This window comes from Sorex fumeus, unplaced genomic scaffold, assembly GCF_029834395.1.
Source record: "Sorex fumeus unplaced genomic scaffold, SorFum_2.1 ptg000044l, whole genome shotgun sequence".
NCBI classification, from domain to species: domain Eukaryota; kingdom Metazoa; phylum Chordata; class Mammalia; order Eulipotyphla; family Soricidae; genus Sorex; species Sorex fumeus.
The window spans coordinates 68,055,617-68,074,102 of NW_026606101.1; the positions used below are offsets into that span (position 1 = coordinate 68,055,617).

An 18,486-nucleotide genomic window follows, 5' to 3' on the forward strand; every position below is an offset into this window, starting at 1 on the left:
GGCTGAGATTGCTGGAACAGGTCCCAAAATAAGTTCTGTGCATACGGATAGGAAGTGAACACTTTGGCAAGTCTAGTCCCGCATGCTCTCATGTCCTCTGAAGCAGTAACGAACTGCAGTGTTTGAAGAAGCTTCTCTTTCCTAGAGTCCTTCCCTTTGTTCACCAGATAATAATGGTAGGTTTCCCATTGTTTTGCAGCATATAGATAAAATAATGAGTACTCATGGGAAGCAAATCATGCAAGCCGTCACCCTTATTCTGGAAGGGGAGCATAACATCGAGGTAAAAGAGCAGGTATGTGGCCCTATGCCGCCCTCCCCTGACCCCCTTTTCTTTTTTTTTTTTAAATATCTTCTACGTGATTTAAGGAAAATTGTGGTCTGGAGTCTCCTGAAAGTTTTAATCTGCAAAAGAGAAAGTCTGCAGTGGTGGGTGCTCCCCGACCCATATACACCTTCCTGCTCACTCAGGAATTCCTCCCCCTGGATGAAAGGCTCAGAGTCCAGAGTCTACCCTCTGTGTCATTTGCCATGTGCTTTGTCCCTGTTTCTACAAGACAGTCACTTTCAATCATCCTAGAGCAAATTCGTTCTGTGCTCTGATATCCGATGTCTGCAGCTCCTTGATAAGATAATTTCTTGTGCTAGAAACTTGTGTGTGTGTGTGTGTGTGTGTGTGTGTGTGTGTGTGTGTGTGTAATTGAACCCAGGGCCTTACAAGCCAGTGCATGCTGCCACTGACCCACATCTCCAGCCCATGGTCCTCTCCTATCCCCTTACTCAACTGTTGAGCTCCGGTAGGACAAGTTGACAGCAGTCATAAAAATACAGACTGTGCATTCATTCAGGAACAGTTGGGGAATCCTTTTCCTTTATTTCCTGGGGTTTATTATAGGATTTTGTTTTGTTATAGCACAGCGGGTAGGGCGTTCGCCTTACAAGCGGCCAACATGGCCGACCCGAGTTCGATTCCTCCGCCCCTCTCGGAGAGCCCGGCAAGCTACCGAGAGTATTCGATATGCCAGACACAGTAACAACAAAGTCTCCAATGGAGACGTTACTGGGCCCGCTCGAGCATTGAAGAAAGAAAGAAAGAAAGAAAGAAAGAAAGAAAGAAAGAAAGAAAGAAAGAAAGAAAGGCTCACCTCAAAACTTCTATTTCTAACCCAATATCTGAGATGGTCGGAAAGTTTGACTCTGGCATTACGTGGCATTTGACTTAGATGGTTTGATGCGCTTGTGTGCATGTAATTAGAGAAGGAACATGCAGTGTCATCACTGGGGTCTCCCCCTACAGCCCCTGGCAGGCCCCAAACAGCACCCTAGGAAATCAGAGTGGTAGGACTTGGGAACTGTGCCTGAATTTGTGAACAAACAGGGTGATGGATTTCAAAAGTGGTTTTAACCTAAATATCTTACTTAAGTGAGATTTCTCTTAACTTCAGTTATAGCAGGTTTTTTTTTTTTTTTTTTTGGATAAACAAAACATTAGCCCAGAAAAACTATCCTCTCACAGTCATCAGTGCAGGAAACTCTCCACCCATGCCAAGGGATCACTTCCGGTGATACTTGAGGTGTGGGTGCTGGGGTTGATCTCTGACTGGCTGCATAGAAAGTAGGTGTTCTACCTGCTACGGCTCTGGCCCTGCGCTTTCTCAGTGCTACTAGTCATTATCCATTTTGTTTTGTTTTGTTTTGGGGCCACCCCTGACAGTGCTCTAGACTTACTCCTGGCTCTGTGCTAGGGATCACTCCTGGTGGAGTTTGTGGGACCCAGGAATTGAAGAATGGCAGGAATTGAACCTGGGTCAGCCACATGCAAGGCAAATGCCCTACTTACTACCATCCCTCCAGCCCCTTCATTGTCTTTTTTTTTTTTTCTTCTTTTTTGGGGTCACACCCGGCGATGCTCAGGGGTTAGTCCTGGCTCATGCACTCAGGAATCACTCCTGGCGGTGCTCCGGGGGGCCATATGGGATGCTGGGAATCGAACCTGTGTCAGCCATGTTGACTGCGTGCAAGGCAAACACCCTACCCGCTGTGCTATCGCTCCAGCCCCGTTGTCTTTTTTTTTTAACCTTGTTTTTTGATACTCCACTTATTGTTATTGCTTACATATGTTGTACTTAGTGTACAAAGTTTAAAGAAAGTGTTATATCTATATTCATGAGGATGGTATGTTTTTTTAAATTTTTTTGTTTATTTTTTGGGTCACACCCAGCGATGCACAGGGGTTACTTCTGGCTCTGCACTCAGGAGTTACTCTGACAGTGTTCAGGGGACCATATGGGTTGCTGGGAATTGAACCCGGGTTGGCCATGTGCAAGGCAATCACCCTACCCCCCCTCCCCCCAAGGATGGTATGTTTTTTATATGAAGTTTTAGTTCTTTGTATGGGGGTAGTTTAGAGATGGTCTCAGGTAATGATGACCATCCCTCCCAGCTTTCTGAAAATTTGTGAAGAAATGAGTTGATATTCTGTGTTAAATTTTGGTAGAATGTACTAGTGAAGCCACTTGGACTCAGTGTTTCTTTCATAGAAAGGCATTTAACCATGAATTTCATTTCCTTTATGGAAATTGGCATATTGAGGTTATCCATGTCTTGAGTGAGCTCTGGTACTGTCTCTTTTGATGAATTTGGTCATTTCATCCACAATTTCAAATTTGTTAGCACAGAAGTATTCATAATATTCCATCTAAAAGTCTAACATTCTAGGGGGACTGGAGTGGTAGCACAGCAGGTAGAGCATTTGCCTTGCATGTGGCCAAACTAGGTTCAGCCCCCAGCACCACAAATTCTCTCCCAAGCACTCCCTCGAGCGCAGAGCCAGGAGCAAGCCCTGTGCACTGTTGGGTGTGACTCCAAAACAAATAATTTTCAAAATGACTAACATTCTGGAAATGAGTGATAGCACAGTGGATCCTGTGCCTGCCTTGCAGCTGATCCAAGTTCGACCCCTGGCACCATGTATGGTCCTCTAAGCCTGCCTGGATGACCCCTGAGCACAGAACCAGGAGTAAGCTCTGAGTACCACCAGGTGTGGTATCCCCTCACCCTCCTCCCCCCAAAACAAAACAAAACAAACAAAAGCCTAACATTCTTAGCAGAGTCCCCACTTTTATATATGTTTTTTGCTTTGGGGGTCACACCCGGAGATACACAGGGGTTCCTCCTGGCTCTGCACTCAGGATTTACTCCTGGCAGTGCTCAGGGGACTATATGGGATGCTGGGAATTGAACCTGGTTCAGCCACGTGCAAGGCAAATGCCCTACCCACTTTGTTATTGCTCCAGCGCCCCCCTTTTGGGTATTTTATCTTAATAATTCCTTTCTCCTTATCGATTTGGGCTAGAGGTTTATTGATTTTATCAATCATAAACAGCATTTTGTTTCACTGTTGACTACTTCTTATGTTCCTATTCCATGTATTTCAAGGGCTGGCAGACTGCTCAGGAGGGTGAGAGAGCTATTCTAGCAGTCTCTGGAGCAACTGCCCAGCTCTGCTGTCCAGCCTGAGAGCAGCAGTGGTCCTGTAAGCAGGGGGATCTTTCCATACAACTTGATCAAAACAGAAATCTGGCTGGATGCAGCCGACAGACCACAGTTTGCCAGTCTCTACTGTGCATCACTGGTTTCCAGTTCACACGAGAAAGAAAAGATGCTTTTATCCTTGCTCCCGAGCTCACTGGTTAGATTGGCATGACCCGTGAATTAATTGCTCCTCGAGGAATGCTTCCCCGTAGGGGTGTGTGGGCTCCGGCACAGAGCTGTCGCTCCCTCCGTGTCTGCTGTACGATCCCGGGAATGCGTGGGTGTGTGCTAGAATTCTGGACGGAACCTTTCGCCTGGCCCCATCTGTTTCCTGAGTCCTCCCTTGCATTCTTAGTGGGCCGTAAAGGGGAGCCAAAGGTGCTTAGAATGCCTAGGATAAAGCGTTTTCACTTCATCCAACCGGTTATAGTCATTTTCACTGTTTTCTTTCACTGCACTGGCCAGCTCAAAAGTAGATATTCCTGAGGAAATGGTGCGGGGCGGGATCAGGAACAGTGAAAGTGTGCCTGGGACTTCCTAATGGTCCTGTTTTTCCTACCCACCCCCCACCCCCACCCCACTCCACCCTCCATCCAGACAGCTTTGAAATCTCTTCCCATCAGTTGGCCTGACTCTTATGCAGCTTAAAGGAAAAGAAGAAAGAATTAAAGTAAATCATTCTAACCTTGGTTTTCACTCCCAGCCTGGTGGAGCCCAGCTGTTAAGGATCAACTCACTGGCGAGCATTATCTTGCTGACTTAGCCCAGAAGACAGGGTCATTGTAAAACTTTCCCTGTGAGCCTTCATTTTCTTACCATCAGACGAAGGAAGAGGGGATGGAGAAGAGAGTATGGGCTAAGGCACTTGCCTTGCAAGCTGCTGACCCTGGTTTGGTCTCCGCCATCACACCTGGTCCTCTGAGCACCTCCAGGAGTGAGCCTTGATCACCCAGCCAGGAGTAAGCCCTGAGCATCGCCAGGTGTAGCTTCCCCAAAACTAACAAAAAAGAAGAAAGAACAGAATTAGGAGCAATTGTTTTCACACTTAAGATGTTCATTTTATTGGCATTAGTGTGCCAGATCGCAAGTGTGAGGAGATGGAGGCTTGGTTGGGAGGGGGAGAGAGGCCTGAACACTGACTTTATTCGGTGACCTCTACAGACTAAGGGCTGGACCACAGATAAAGAGCCGCCGGGGCCAGGACCATCAACACCCCCAGGTGGCCACTCTTGTTAGTTCCATTTTGTCCCATTCATGTCTGTTCTTTGTAGGATCTTTCTGAACAAAGCCTAACCAAAAAGAATGTGGATCCATTGTTCATTGTTCTCAGTGTAATATGGTGTTTATGCCAGATTAACAATATAGTATATAGGAAAATGCCCTCATTCTTAGTAAAGTAAAGGTAAAGTTTCATCATATATGTAACTTTCTTTGAAATGGTACAGGGAAGAAAAGAGAAGGGAGAATTGTACCTCCCTATACATGTATAGGCACAGCACACTGTTTAGAACCAGTGTGTGCAGTGTTTCTGGGTATTGGGTCTAGGGGATGTGTATATTCATTATGCTTTTATTTGTAAATGTTCTAAAGAGGGATAGTACAGCAAGTCGGGTACCTGCTTTACATGTGGCCAACCTGGGTTTGATCCCTGGCCTGCCATATGGTCCCCTGAACACTACCAGGAGATTCCTGAGTGCAGAGCCAGGAGCAACCCCTAAGCTGGGGTTGATCACTGGGCATGATCCCCCAAAAAAGTTGTAAATAATTTACGATTTGAGAGTAGATAGTACAGGGGGTAAAGTAATTTGCCTTGCAGTCAGCCAACCCTGGTTCAATCCCCAGCACAGAGCTAGAAGTGATCCCTTTGCACAGAGCTAAGAGTGATCCGTGAGCACAAACCCCTAACACCCCAAAAAAGAATTTATATATATTTTTTGCTTTTTTGGGTCACACCCAGCAATGCTCAGGGGTTACTCCTGGCTCTGCACTCAGGAATTTCTCCTAGCAGTGCTTGGGGTCCATATGGGATGCTGGGGATTGAACTTGAGTCAGCCGCCTGCAAGGCAAACGCCCTCCCTGCTGTGCTATCACTCCAGCCCAATTTATACTTTTTTTTATAATAAAAAAAAGAAAATAGGCTAGCCCTGTTCCCCCTTGTCCTTTCAGTCTTGGGAATCCGAGAGTGCTCTGCCTGCCTGGGCTCCTGACGAGCCCGTGACTTACCACATCACTGGAATTTGCCACCTTTGCCAGGTTCTCTCCCACTCTGGGCTTTTCATGGTTTGGTCATGACGTGAGTGCCCTGGACTAAAAAATTCCCCGGTGCCTCTTGAGGCCTTCTACTTCCCGGCTCTCTAGTATCCCTTTCGGGAGTTTGGGGCTCCCTCCCTGATAAGCCAGCTGGCGGGGGAGGGTGTTGGTCTCAGAGACCGACGCTGTGGGCAGCAGATGAGGTAGCTGAGGCCAGAGACGAGGTAAGTGTGCGGCTGCGGCCCCAGCCCCATCTCTCGGGCCAGTCCTGTCGGTGCTCTCAGTCTCGCCCTGACAAGCCCCTCTCCCAGACTGGCAGTGTCCAGCCAGCACACGCCCTTCCCGCTTTCTCGGGTCTGTGCTGACCTCCCCACTCCACAGGGTTGAGTCATCTGAATTGCAGTATGACGGCTTCGTCAGGGCCGGTATCATTCTGTCTCACCTGACGCCCGGGGAGTGCCGGTGCCTTGTAGGTGCTCTGCAGCTGTCTATGCGTTGCCGAGCCTGGCATTGGCTCCGTATCCTGTCCTTTCCTTTCCTTCAGCCACCCCCCGGCCTTGCTTCCTGCTGGGTTGACCACCAGAACGAAACAGAGCGGTCAGTCTAGGGATTGTCCTCCTGGCTCTCTCCTGCCGCCAGATGCTTTCGGGCCTTTTGCTTCCCTTTCTTGTCCTCTGACAAGATTCCAAAGGTCAAGAGGCCCTCCTGGGTCGTGATTCTTGTGGTGGGTAGGCCCAGGCTCCCGCTCCCGGGCACATTGGAAGGGAGCCATGGACTTGCATGCACAGACTTCCACCAAAAAGAAGACGTGTTTGAAGACCCCTTGAAGAACGAGTTAACGGAAACTTCTCTTAGAAATAAACTTTTAAGAAAAGAGCAATCTGTGTTTCCTTTGATTTTTACATTATTCTGAGTTTTGACGGCCTTTGCTCAGCCGTAGCTTGTGTCCAGAAACTACTGAAATTTGGAGATTTTTTTTTTCTTTGGCCTGAGGTAGACTATGCTCGTGTACAGTTACTTTTGTCGGCAGTGAGGCCAGGAGGGGAGTGATCAAGGCATTTGAAGGGAGCCTCTGAGACTAGGAGCCCAAGTAGAAACTGTGTCAGTTCGGAGCAGCCTCGAGTGTGGGGAGAGCTGAGCCTTTCTGACCACAGGCCTTCTTCTTTTCCAGACACTCTGCATCCTAGCCAACATCGCAGATGGGACAACAGCCAAGGAGCTAATTATGACCAATGATGACATCCTGCAGAAAATCAAATACTACATGGTAGGCCCCTGCCCCTCGCCCCACTCTGTACCCACTGTGCATTAGAAGGGATGGTAGCGCTGTTGACTCAACACAGACTGCAGATACAAACTCAGGAAGCGTGGGGTAAAAAACTCAAGCGTTTGAGGACCTCGTCTCCATCCTGAAGGAAAAGGAACATTGCCAAGTCTTGGAAGCTTGTGTCATTCGGCAACATTGCCCTGGGCTGCCCACCGCTGCTCCCCCCTCATGGCCTTCCTCTCAGTCAGTGAAGATTTGGGCTCTTGACTTTCTTTTAGCATCCCCCATCCTAATCCTTGTCCTCTCTGTAGGCATTGATGCCACATCAGTGGCTTTCTGAAGCTTCTAATGCCTGTTGCTTTGCTCTCAAGTGTGTTCCCCTGCTCACCGCCATGCAGTTTCTTCTCTCGTTGCCAGACACTTTCCATTGGCCAAATCTGGATCTCAGACCTCGCTCACACTCCCATTATCTCCTAGCAAAACCCTCACCATCCATGTGTCTGTCTTCTCTTGACCTTTCCACATCAAGAGTTAACCACCGCAGGGCCAGAGTCATAGTACAGTGGGTAGGACGTTTGCCTTGTATGTGGCAGTCCCCGGGTTCAAATCCCGGCATTCCCATAGGGTCCCTCAAGCACCACCAGGAGTAATTCCTGAGTGCAGAGCCAGGAGTAACCCCTGAACATTGCTGGGTGTGACCCAAAAAGCAAAAAATAGAAAATATTAAAATTTTAAAAAAAGAAAATATTTTGACAAAAGAGTTAAACACCGCAGAGAAAGGCACCAAAGTAGGCTGACTAGTTTCATGTGAAATTCACATTCACAATACCCAGCTGGACTCTCAGCTCCACCCGCTGCCCTCCTGTGGTATCCCTGTCCCTGTCTTCACACCTGCTGCCCTCCTGGCATCCCTGTCCCTTCCACATCCCCTCCCCTCCTGCAGCACCCCATCTCCACACTCACCACCCTCCTGCAGTACCACCATCTCCATAGGAACAGGTTCTAACCTTCTCATTGCTCAAACCTCACTTATCCCCCATCTCACTCAGTGGTTACCAATTGTTTTAAGAGACTAGTGACAGACTCTTCCTGTGGCTTCCTGCCGTATATGTATGAGGTAGCCCTTCCTGCTGGCAGTGAAGCTCTTCACCGCCTACTCACCTCAGTCCCCACCTCAGCTCCTTCCCTTTACCCACTGTGCTGTCATTTCTTGTTGCTTCAAGAAGTCCATTTGCTTTTTACCTCAGGAAAGCACCTAGCGTGCTTTCTGCTTGTGTGAGGAAACGTATGTCAGGGTCTCCCTCGGAACAACACGTTTGGTGACCGAGAGCTGCCTCCCCGGAGGAACTAAGAGATGGGGGCCACAGACTTGAGGGTCAGTGACCATTTAATCAGAACTGAATAGCATACTTAGAGAACATCTGAGGGGGTTCGAGGCATAGGACGGCATGTAGGTGTGATTGATCACTTACAGAGGTAAAGCATTTCAACAGAGGCAATTCTTTTGGGGGAATTAACTCAAGGAGACGTTCTGTCTAGAGGCTATACTGAGAAATTCATCTAGATTGCTTTTTTCTTTCCCTTGCGATTAGCACATATTAGACAACTAACTTTACTTCTTATTAATATTTGCAGTTACTTGGACAAACACAGTAAAAAATTTATAGATTCCAAAACTTAGTTCTCTGGGCCTCGGGGCCTAAGGTTTAAAGCCAGCTGGGCTTTTACCGTAAGTCCAAGACTAAGTCCTCAGGCGGGTTTAGCTTTTCCCACACCATGGAGTCCTGTGTTTTAGATCATTATGGCTAGTATGAAGACCAGGCCTTATGATTTCTAAACTGCCCCATATCTAAGACAGAGTAGCTTTGCTGCGTGCCTGGTTCCATCCAGAGATCCCTCAGTGGGACCTCGCTTTTTGAGGTGTTAGGAGCTATGGCGACTGAAGCCTGAGTTCAAGTAATTACGATGGATGCCCGGGAGTAAATATATTTCAGAGTTTATTAACTCCCAAATATTAGGAGCATAGCATTAACGGTCTTCCTGTGTTTAAGCTAAGAACATTATAGTAAAATTTGAAAAGGTCATGGGGGAAAGAGAAGAGCAATTAATTCACTATAGATACAAAGTTCAGAGTCACCAGAAGGTTTTACTTTATAAGTAACCAAGCCTGACCTGGGGAATTTTGTAGCCAATGGAATGAGAGGTAAAGTACAAAGGAAAGGTTAAAGATAAACTCAGGGGCTTTAGGGGTGCTTATACGAGCACTGGAGGCTTCTCTAGGGCAAAGAAAAGGAGCAGTTCACTGCTGAAGTCTAATACAACTTTGGGTTAATACCCAGCATACTCAGGACACTCTCCTCAGCTCGGAGTACGCTTCTCACCTTCCACAGCTTAGCTGCACAAGCACCATCCGCTGGCCCCTTCATTACCTGTGGGGGTCACTCTCCGTCAGTGCCTCTTCCCTTCAGAGCACTCGGCTCAGCTGTGGTGATACTTAACTCTTTGTGAAGCTACCGACTGTCTCCTCTCCAGAGTGTATCTCCATGTGACAAGACATGTTCTTGGCCAAATACGTGTCCCGCACCTCCTACCAGCCCGGCTCTTAGCACCCACTCAGTAAATATTTGTTGAATGAGGTTTCCTTACTACAGGTCGGAATTCGCTCCTCCTTACCACGTCACCCTCATTTTTCTTGACTTCTATACCCTTTGAAATGTACCAATTTTTCTGCTGCTATTCGAACCAAGGCTTATTTTTATCATCATCATCATCATCATCATCATCATCATTTTAGTTGACATACTAAATTTTCCAAGTGACTTCAACATTTCAAAACTAGTCACATGTACCTGTATAATTTTATTTGTGATTCAGTGTATGAAGAATGTTCATATTTTTCCTCACAATGATTAGTGTTTAATATGCATATTAATAATTTTAATACATATATTGATCTGAATTCTGCTTCACAATGATAGGAAGAACCAACTGGGGCTGGAGCGATAGCACAGCGGGTAGGGCATTTGCCTTGCATGCAGCCGACCCGGGTTGATTCCTCCATCCCTCTCGGAGAGCCTGGCAAGCTACCGAGAGAATCCCGCCCGCACGGCAGAGCCTGACAAGCTCCCCATGGCGTGTTCGATATGCCAAAAACAGTAACAACAAGTCTCACAGTGGAGGCATTACTGGTGCCCGCTCGAGCAAATCGATGAACAACGGGAGGACAGTGCTATTATTTTAGTTAAATCAACATTGGTTTATAAGGCTGTAAACATTCCTCTGTGTTAGGGACGTGCTTTCACCAATCACACCCGCCACAGTGCCACAGTCCCTCTCTTGCCTCAGTCCACATGCAGCTCTTGGTAACCTCAGTTCTCTGGCCAGAGTCTAAGGTTTTCTTTCTGGTGGCCATTATCTGTTCCTTCGCCCTATTTCTTTACATGCCACGCATGAGTGCCATCCGCTCGCTGTTGCCGTTCTTCTACTGACTTACTTGGTATAACCTGACTCCTAGTTTTATAACAGAACAACACCTAGTTTTATCTCTGTTGTAGCAAAAAGCAACAGCATGCTTTTACTAACAGTTGAGTTGTTTCCTGCTGTGTCTGTAAAGCGGTTTCTCCGCTTGTTGGGCACTTGGGATGTTTCCTGTCTTGGCAAAGCCAGACTTCTTGGAAGCTACCTCTGCGTGTTTTACCACCTTCCTCGCCTGTCCATCTGCTTCAACCTGCCCCTCTGGCCTCCACCCCATCTCTCAGCTGACACTGTTCTGGTCCAGGTCACTGTCACCTCCAAGAGAGAAAATCCAAAGTTTCCTGGGCTTCCTGCTCTTCCATCTTGCCTCACTTGCAGTAGACTCACCCAGTAATGCCGGGGGGTTGTGTGGTGGCGGGCGTCACAGCAGAGTGGGCCTGGTGTGCTGGTGCCCCACCTTCTGTGCTGGGTATGTGCCTTGTACAGCCAGATTGAAAACCAGTAGTTCAAACTGTTTCTCGGCCTTTGTATAACTGTCACTCTTTCTTTTCTTGTTTCCTTCCATGGTTGCCCATCCTGCCAGTTAACCCCGCACTTTCCCGCCATCCTCCTTCTCACAGTTTTCACACATGCTGGGCCCCTCTTAGAATATCATAGGGCCGGACCAGGACAGCTATATGGCCCTGGTGTGAGAAATGCTGGTTTTGAATAATTGCATCCATTCCCGCTGCTTTTGTTATGAGTGTCTGCATTCAGCAGATTACCTCTGCTTAATTTTTATCCCTCTTTTGCTTCACATAGGGCCACTCGCATGTCAAGCTGCAGCTTGCCGCTATGTTTTGTATATCAAACCTCATATGGAATGAAGAGGAAGGTAAGAAATGGGTGAGGGGGGCCGGAGCCGTAGCACAGCAGGGAGGGCACTTACCTTGCATGGAACTGACCCAGGTTCAATCCCCAGCATCCCATATGATCGCCCAAGCACCGCCAGGAGTGATCCCTGTGTGTAGAGCCAGGAATAAGCCATGAGCACTGCCAGGTGTGGTCCAACCCTCCTTCCCCCTACTAAAACACACACACAAAAAAAAAAAAAAGAGAGAGAGAGAGAGAGAGTTGGGTGAGGTTTCTCTGAAGAATTCTGGAAGAAGGCTTCACACAGGTGGGCGGTAGGTACCCCTGAACTCTGGGGAAAAGCCCCACCTACGTTCCCCAACACCCAACAGAACCCCCTTGAAATGAAGACTTGTGGGCCTGAGTCCATGGGCAGTGGAGCTGAGCCCCTACCCCCACCCCCACCCCCACTCAAGCCAACAGGTTGGGGACTAGTCAAGGGGTGTGACAGCCCCTGCTCTGGAGGGCTGAAAAGAGGATGGTGAGAGGCCAGACCCCCCAACTGTGGCAGAGGGAGCCCCCCACCACCTGTAGGCAGACGTGGACAGGGAGGAGAGGGCGCCACTGGTGAGGCCTGGCCAGTGCAGAGGCTTGGAGAGCAAAGATTCTCCTCGGGTCGCATCTTAGGACCATCAGGACTTTGCACGAGGCCAGTGAAATCAGAATCTCTGCGGGCGGAGGTTCAGAAACACAGACATTGTAGGAGTCTTTTCAGCTCTCCCGGTGATCACGGGTACAATCCAGGCAGGCGACAAGCAGGGGCTGGAGAGTGCGGGTCTCGGGGGAACAGTCTGAAATGCACATTTCTGGCCTCCAGCCTAGAGACTCTGTTGCATAGGGCCCAGAAGGATCTAGAGGGACATATGAATGTGTCATGGTAGGGTCTTGAGAGGGAGACTCCCAAGATGACTCTGGACAGCAGCTGTCTAGAGCTAAGTGGGAAGAGGAGGACTCTCATCCAGTGACAGGCCCAGAAGCCCGAGCAGCGCCTGGGCCAGGGAGACGAAGCCTGTTGTCGCCAGATAGTGGGATGGAGGGTTCTGAGGTCAGAACTGCCACGTGCTAACCCAGAGGCAGCAGAAAGTGCTGGGAGGTTCGAGGCCAGGAAGAGAAGGGGCAGCAGGACCTGTCTGGAGTAGGAGGAGCCTGACCGGCTTATGTCCAGAACAAAATGAAGCTCGGGCTGGAGGTTGGGGAAGAATCCGCCCCCAGGCCTGTAGGCAGTGGAGCCCAGGGTGGCTGTAGGAAGGAGGGACGTCGTGGGGACACAACCCTGGGGCTGGCGGCCATGGGGGTTTGGGGAGCCGCGGGAGGAAGGGGCAGGCAGCGAGCATGTGGTAAGACCACGGGCGTGTCTGGGGACAACACCTGGCCGCCTTGCCACTGACCTGTGAGCCTCCTGTGTAGGTTCCCAAGAGCGCCAGGACAAGCTACGAGACATGGGCATCGTGGACATCCTACACAAGCTGAGTCAGTCCCCGGATTCAAACCTCTGTGACAAGTGAGTAGCAGAATGAAATGGGCCTTGCTGTAGGGTTCTTTGGCTGCTTTCATGGAAGGCTCTGGATTGCTTAAGTCATTCACCTGGCCAGACTGAGAAACCTGCTACTCACTTACATTTAACTTCATCTTTTATCACCGTAACTTGGGCTTAGAACCTTCTCGGCCTCGGGTGTCCGGACTCCCGAATCAGCCACAGCAGAGATGTGCATTCCCACGTGCTCTCGGAGCCCCTCCTTCCTTACCCATACGTTGAGTCCCTCTTGCCTAACTTGCCCTTCCCCTCCCCTTTTGGGAATTCACTCTGGATTGACATGAACCCAGGCCAGCCCAGGGGTCGGTCCCGTCCCTTCATTAATAAACTCGTTCTTTGTGGGTTTGGTGAAAGAGAAAGGAGAGGGAAGGAAACCTGCAACAGAGGTCGTTGCCCAGCCCCAGGCACACAGGGCCACCTGGCTGGGCCGACGTGTCCACGGAGGGCCGCAGTCACTGCAAGGAGCCGTGAGCAGAGTCCGCTCAGCCTGGAGTAGCCCAGATGCTTCTCTATGCGCTGCTTCACAGCACGGCCCTCGCTGCAGCTCCCTGTAGGCCTCCCCATGCCAGGGAAGCCGGCTTTGCCCTCTTCACATTGGCGCGTGGGAACCACTTAGAATCATGCCTTTAAACACTCCCCCACTGAGGTCCTGAGTTCCATCCCTAGCACTTTCAGTCCCTGAGTGTACACACACACACACACACACACACACACACACACACACACACGGCGCTCAGGGAGGCAATGAGGAACAAGGCCAGAGAGGCTTCTAAGCCGTAGTAAGGACAAGTGTATATTCAGAGCTTATCAGGAAGTCGTCAAGAAGTTTTGAACATGAAGAGATTTTCGGAAGCCCACGCTGGTGCTGTGTGGAGACTCGTGTGGATGAGGGCAGGAGGGAAGCAGGGAGAACAGTCAGAGCCCTTTGCTACTTCTGGAAGAGACTGGCTGGTAGGAGCAGAGGTGTTGACAAGTGGACTCGGGATTTCACCAAAACGTAGCTGCAATAGGATTTGCTCCTGGGCACGTGGAGCGTATTAAAAGGGAGGAGAGGAGAATGCCAACGAGTCTCAACCTGAGCGGTGGGATTCGCATTGCCTTACGCCACAGTGGTGGGAACACAGGAGCAGTAGGTAAAGTGGGAGCGCAAGGCTCTCTCCATCAGCTCTGTCTGTCCAGGGGGGCTTTTAGAGATCCAAGACTCTGAGTGGCACTGATGCCGTAAACTGGGATTCCCCTTCAAAGCCCTGGAGCTGAATTTAAGTCACTCAGGGAGAAGTGAAGAGAAGAGGGAAGGCCAAGAACCAGGTTCTAAAAGATTCCACCGAGGAACAGAAGGAACAGCCAGAAAAAGGCAGACCAAGACTCAGGGATGGAAGGTTCTAGAAGCAAGGGGAGAGGTCAGCAAAGGTCATACCTCCTTCACAGGTCAGATCAGTGGTCCCCAGGGAAGCTCTGGGATTTGGGAGGGAGGCCAACAGGAAAGGGTGCAGATTTGAGCCCCGGCCTCTAGTGTTTAGACCACCTGCTGCTGTCTCCTCAAATTTGTGTGGCATGTGGACTTTTTCAGCTGGTTTTAGCCTTGGGCTCCCTGAAGAATCAAGGTCTGGGTGCCCTGCCCATGTCCCATCAAGGGAGAGGCCATCTGGCCTTCAGAACCATCTGTCTGGAATGACCCTGACAGTGACCGAAACCGGGTCATAATCAACCCCTGAGAAAACTCCCAGAGGAGTCCGGCAGTTTGGAAAAATAATGCAGAGTTTCTGTCAAGACCCACCTGGACACCCCGGCCCAGGCTCAGTGATGTGTTATCCAAAGAACAGCTCTCCCAGCCCATCTGCAAAGCTTTGTGATGCTTTGAGGCCAGAGTGATAGTAGAGCCAGTAGGAGCTGGCCTTGCATGTGGTAGACTTGGGTTCGATCCCTGGCATCCCATGTGGTTCCCTGAGCACTGCCAGGAGTAACCCCTGAGCATCTCTAGGTATGGCTCCAGTCCCCCATGCCCCCCACCCCAACCCCTCCACTGCCAAAATAAATAAATAAATAAAGCTTTGGAACCCTTTAATTTTTTAATCACAAAGAGATGGGGCTCTGCTCACAGCCTTGATCATTCCCTACTCGGGTTTGGGAGGTTGAGGGGGTATTTCCCACAGAGGTGGCTAGGCCACCAGCCACTCCTCAGGTGATTTCTGTCCGGAAGTCAGCGTGGAGAGCCTGACTCCTAGCTGGGAGCCAGACTGTGTAGCGCTTTGGTTCTGACGGATGGGTTTGCCCGCAGCCCTCTTCGTGACTGAGTCTTAGATCATCCCTGAAAGAATATCCCTCTTCTATCCGGCCGTGGCTCTCCCAGAGGAACCGTCCTGAGTCCCGTGGATTGCAGGCCCAATCTCCTTGGCAATAGCAGCAGAAAGCTGGGGCCTTTTCTTCCAGGGACTCGGAAAGAAAAGCCTTGCTGAGAACGCCCCAGAATCCCCAGACTTCAGAGAGCTGCTGGCTCTCGGGCCCCCGCCTGGACTGGGCCTTAACAAGGTTCAGGAGGTCCCTTCCTCTCCTTCCTCAGCCACCCAGGCCGGTCCATATCCCAGGTGATCGATCTCAGCAGCATGAGAAGGATGGACGGAAGCCGATGAAGCGAGATAAAACTTACTTCCCAGCTTCTTTGGGGCACAAGGCACACCTGGTGATGCTCAGGGGTCACTCCTGACTCTGAACTCAGTATTTACTCCTGGCGGTCCTCGGGAGACCATCTGGGGCGCCAGCAAGTGCCTGACCTGCTGTACTCTCTCCCCAGCCTCAAGCTTTTGAGGCATCTGAACCCAAGCTAGTCTCTTGGCGTGGCCCCTCTGTGCACCCTCCATCTAACCAGCATGTAAACACGCCTCCTCCTGGGTTGCGGCTCCTCCCTGCTTCCCAGAAGCTCCCTTAGGCACCTCACTGTCCCCACCCATGCCGCCCATTGAATGGGGTGCAGAGGAACGGCATTCCCAAACATCCCCCTCCCCAGGCCTCGGCACTGCAGAGGCCCACTCCAGAACCCCACTTAAGAAGAACCTCAGGTGGGCTGGAATGATAGCACGGGGGTTGGGCGTTTGCCTTGCACGCAGCCGATTCGGTTTGATTCCCAGCATCCCATAGGGTCCCCTGAGCACCGCCAGGAGTCATTCCTGAGTGCATGAGCCAGGAGTAAGCCCTGTTCATCGCCGGGTATGACCCAGAAAGAAAAAATAATAACATCGGGAGAGCAGCGCGAGCCTGGCCCCAGGTGTCGGCCCCCGGAGGAGGCCCCGTTGCCCTCAGCCCTGCTCCTGTTCAGACTCCCAGCCGCCCACTGTGAACCCCAGACTTTGGCCTCCACGCCTCCTCTGGGGATGATACTAACCCAAGCTTTGTGATTTCAGGGCCAAGACGGCGCTGCAGCAGTACCTGGCGTGACGGGCGCACCTCGGGCACCGGTGTGCACCCCGCCTCCTGGTTTCAGGAAGCACAGGAACTAGCCTCGTTTGATTCCTTCTATTTGCACAAGTCACCTTGGACTGCAGGGAGCTGTTTTGCAAAAGCAATTTGGTAGGCTTAGATCTCACCTTATCCGGAGGACGTTGCTCTCGAGGTGGCTGTTGTGTTTCGTTGCGTTTCGTTTCCGAGCTACCTGGACTCTTTATTAGAACAATCAATCATTTTCCTTTGGACCTACAATTTTTTGCCTATGCTGCAGCCACTTTGTGAGGGAGGATGAATGTGTCTGTACACACATGGTTGAATGTGTGTTTTCGTGTGTTTGTGGTGTGTGTTTGTGTGTCTGTGTATGCCTGTGGGTCAGAGTGAATGGGAGTGTGTGTGTGTGTGTGTGTGTGTGTGTGTGTGTGCATGTATGTGTGTGTGTGTGTGTGTGGGATACCTCAAGTTTTTCTTTTCTTATTTTGTGTGAAAATCTCTTTTCTACAGATTTTCCAGGGTTTAAGCATTGCTTGCTGTATAAAAACAAAAAGCAAAAAAAAAAAAAAGACACAAAAACAAAAAAACTTTACTGAATTATATACAGTTTGAATGAAATGTTATTTTAAAAGCAAAATAATTGTTAAGTGTTCCATAAAGGTTATGTTGAATTTTGGTCAGATGAATATTTGTAAGTAAAGAATATATGCATTTCTGAACCTCAACTTACATAGATTTTCTTTATATATAAAACAAACAAACAAAAAAAAAAAAAGAAAGAAAAGGAAAAAGGTTTGGCTGTAGCCGGCCGTGAAGCAGGTGCCTCTCTGGTGCTGTGCAGACCATCAGCGAACATCTTCCTGCCGTCAGAATCTGCAGGCCGGGGCCCATCTCCCACTCTCAGGCTTCAAGCAGGAGAGGGTGGAGAGGATGGAGACACCCATTTCCCAGGGCTTTTCTGCAGCAGCAAAGGGAAATACAACTACTGATAGGGAAGGCCCACCGGGGCCTGGGTGGGCTCTCCTGGGCAGGAAGTGGTGCCCACGGCCTTCGGGCCACTGGTTCCTGGCTCCTGGCAGGCGGGGTGCGGCGGTAGGTAGGTCATGGCCTCCCTGAGCCTCCCCGTGGGCCGCCTTGACCTCCTGAAACAGCATCTATCACTGTGACACTCGGGAGTGTCCCGCCGACAGACGCCCAGGACCAGCTAGTGTAGGAGCCTCCCTGGTCCCTCAGGACGCCACTCCGCGTGCTCTCCTAGACAGGCAGGTGGAGTCAGACCTTTTCCTCCCCGAAGCCGGAAGGACTGACAACCAGGCGAGGACAAGGACTCGCCCAGGACCACGGGCGGGCTTGTTTTTACAGCCAAGCCGCTTCGCCATAGTGCAGGCCCTGGACGAGCTGTGGGTCCGACGGGTGAACTCCTCAGGCCACTCTTGACTGTTCCGACCTGCCGTCTCCTGCCAGGCTGACATCACCACACTGCACCTTCCTTGGAAGATCTGAAATACGTTTGATTGCAGATGAATGTTTTTCATTGTATTTAATGCAATTCTCCCTGTTCGCAATATGACCGCCCAATACTCAAACACAGAGATTTCCAAGTTGTTCCCCACCCCCCACCCCCGGAGCATAACCACCTTGAGTTTTCAAGAGGGATCTGGGTTTTGTGCAGGCAGAGTGCTAATGTGAGAACGCAATTTAAAGAAAATCTCATTTTCTTCCAAACACACCTTAACTCACTCACTGACACTTCTAGTACGGAGAGAGTGTTTTGGGTTGACCTTCTAATACAGAACACAGTAGAGCCCCTGGTACCTAGGAGGAAAAACCAGTGATGAATTGCTGAGACAATCCCAACTAGCAGTAGGAAGCTGAAAACCCAATGAGAGGGCACTTGGACATGCACAGTCTGAGCGTCTGCGTGGCCTGTGAACACAGAGTTCAAGGGGAAAAAAAAGTGCTTTAACTCACGTTTCTGATTTGAATGAAGGAAAATGTATTTATTATGAAAATGGGGCTCTTGGCTGCCGGAGCACGGACGGGGGAGGCGGGGACGGGGTCTCTGTTTCACCAACTTCTAACCAAGCTTCTCGCTCCCTCTACT

General features: G+C 50.1%; 1 protein-coding gene across 3 annotated transcripts in view; it reads left to right on the forward strand.

Annotated features, from left to right (window-relative positions):
• ARMC8 (armadillo repeat containing 8) overlaps positions 1-16,626 on the forward strand; it is a 99,036-nt gene extending 82,410 nt beyond the window's left edge. For all 3 annotated transcript variants that reach the window (XM_056121312.1, XM_056121313.1, XM_056121314.1), the window contains 5 exons: positions 200-295; positions 6,956-7,051; positions 11,327-11,399; positions 12,824-12,917; positions 16,349-16,626. In XM_056121312.1, the coding sequence (XP_055977287.1) occupies positions 200-295; positions 6,956-7,051; positions 11,327-11,399; positions 12,824-12,917; positions 16,349-16,382 (393 nt within the window). In that variant the 3' untranslated portion in view covers positions 16,383-16,626. The remainder of the gene's footprint in view (positions 1-199; positions 296-6,955; positions 7,052-11,326; positions 11,400-12,823; positions 12,918-16,348) is intronic.
• The last annotated feature ends 1,860 nt before the right edge of the window (positions 16,627-18,486 follow it).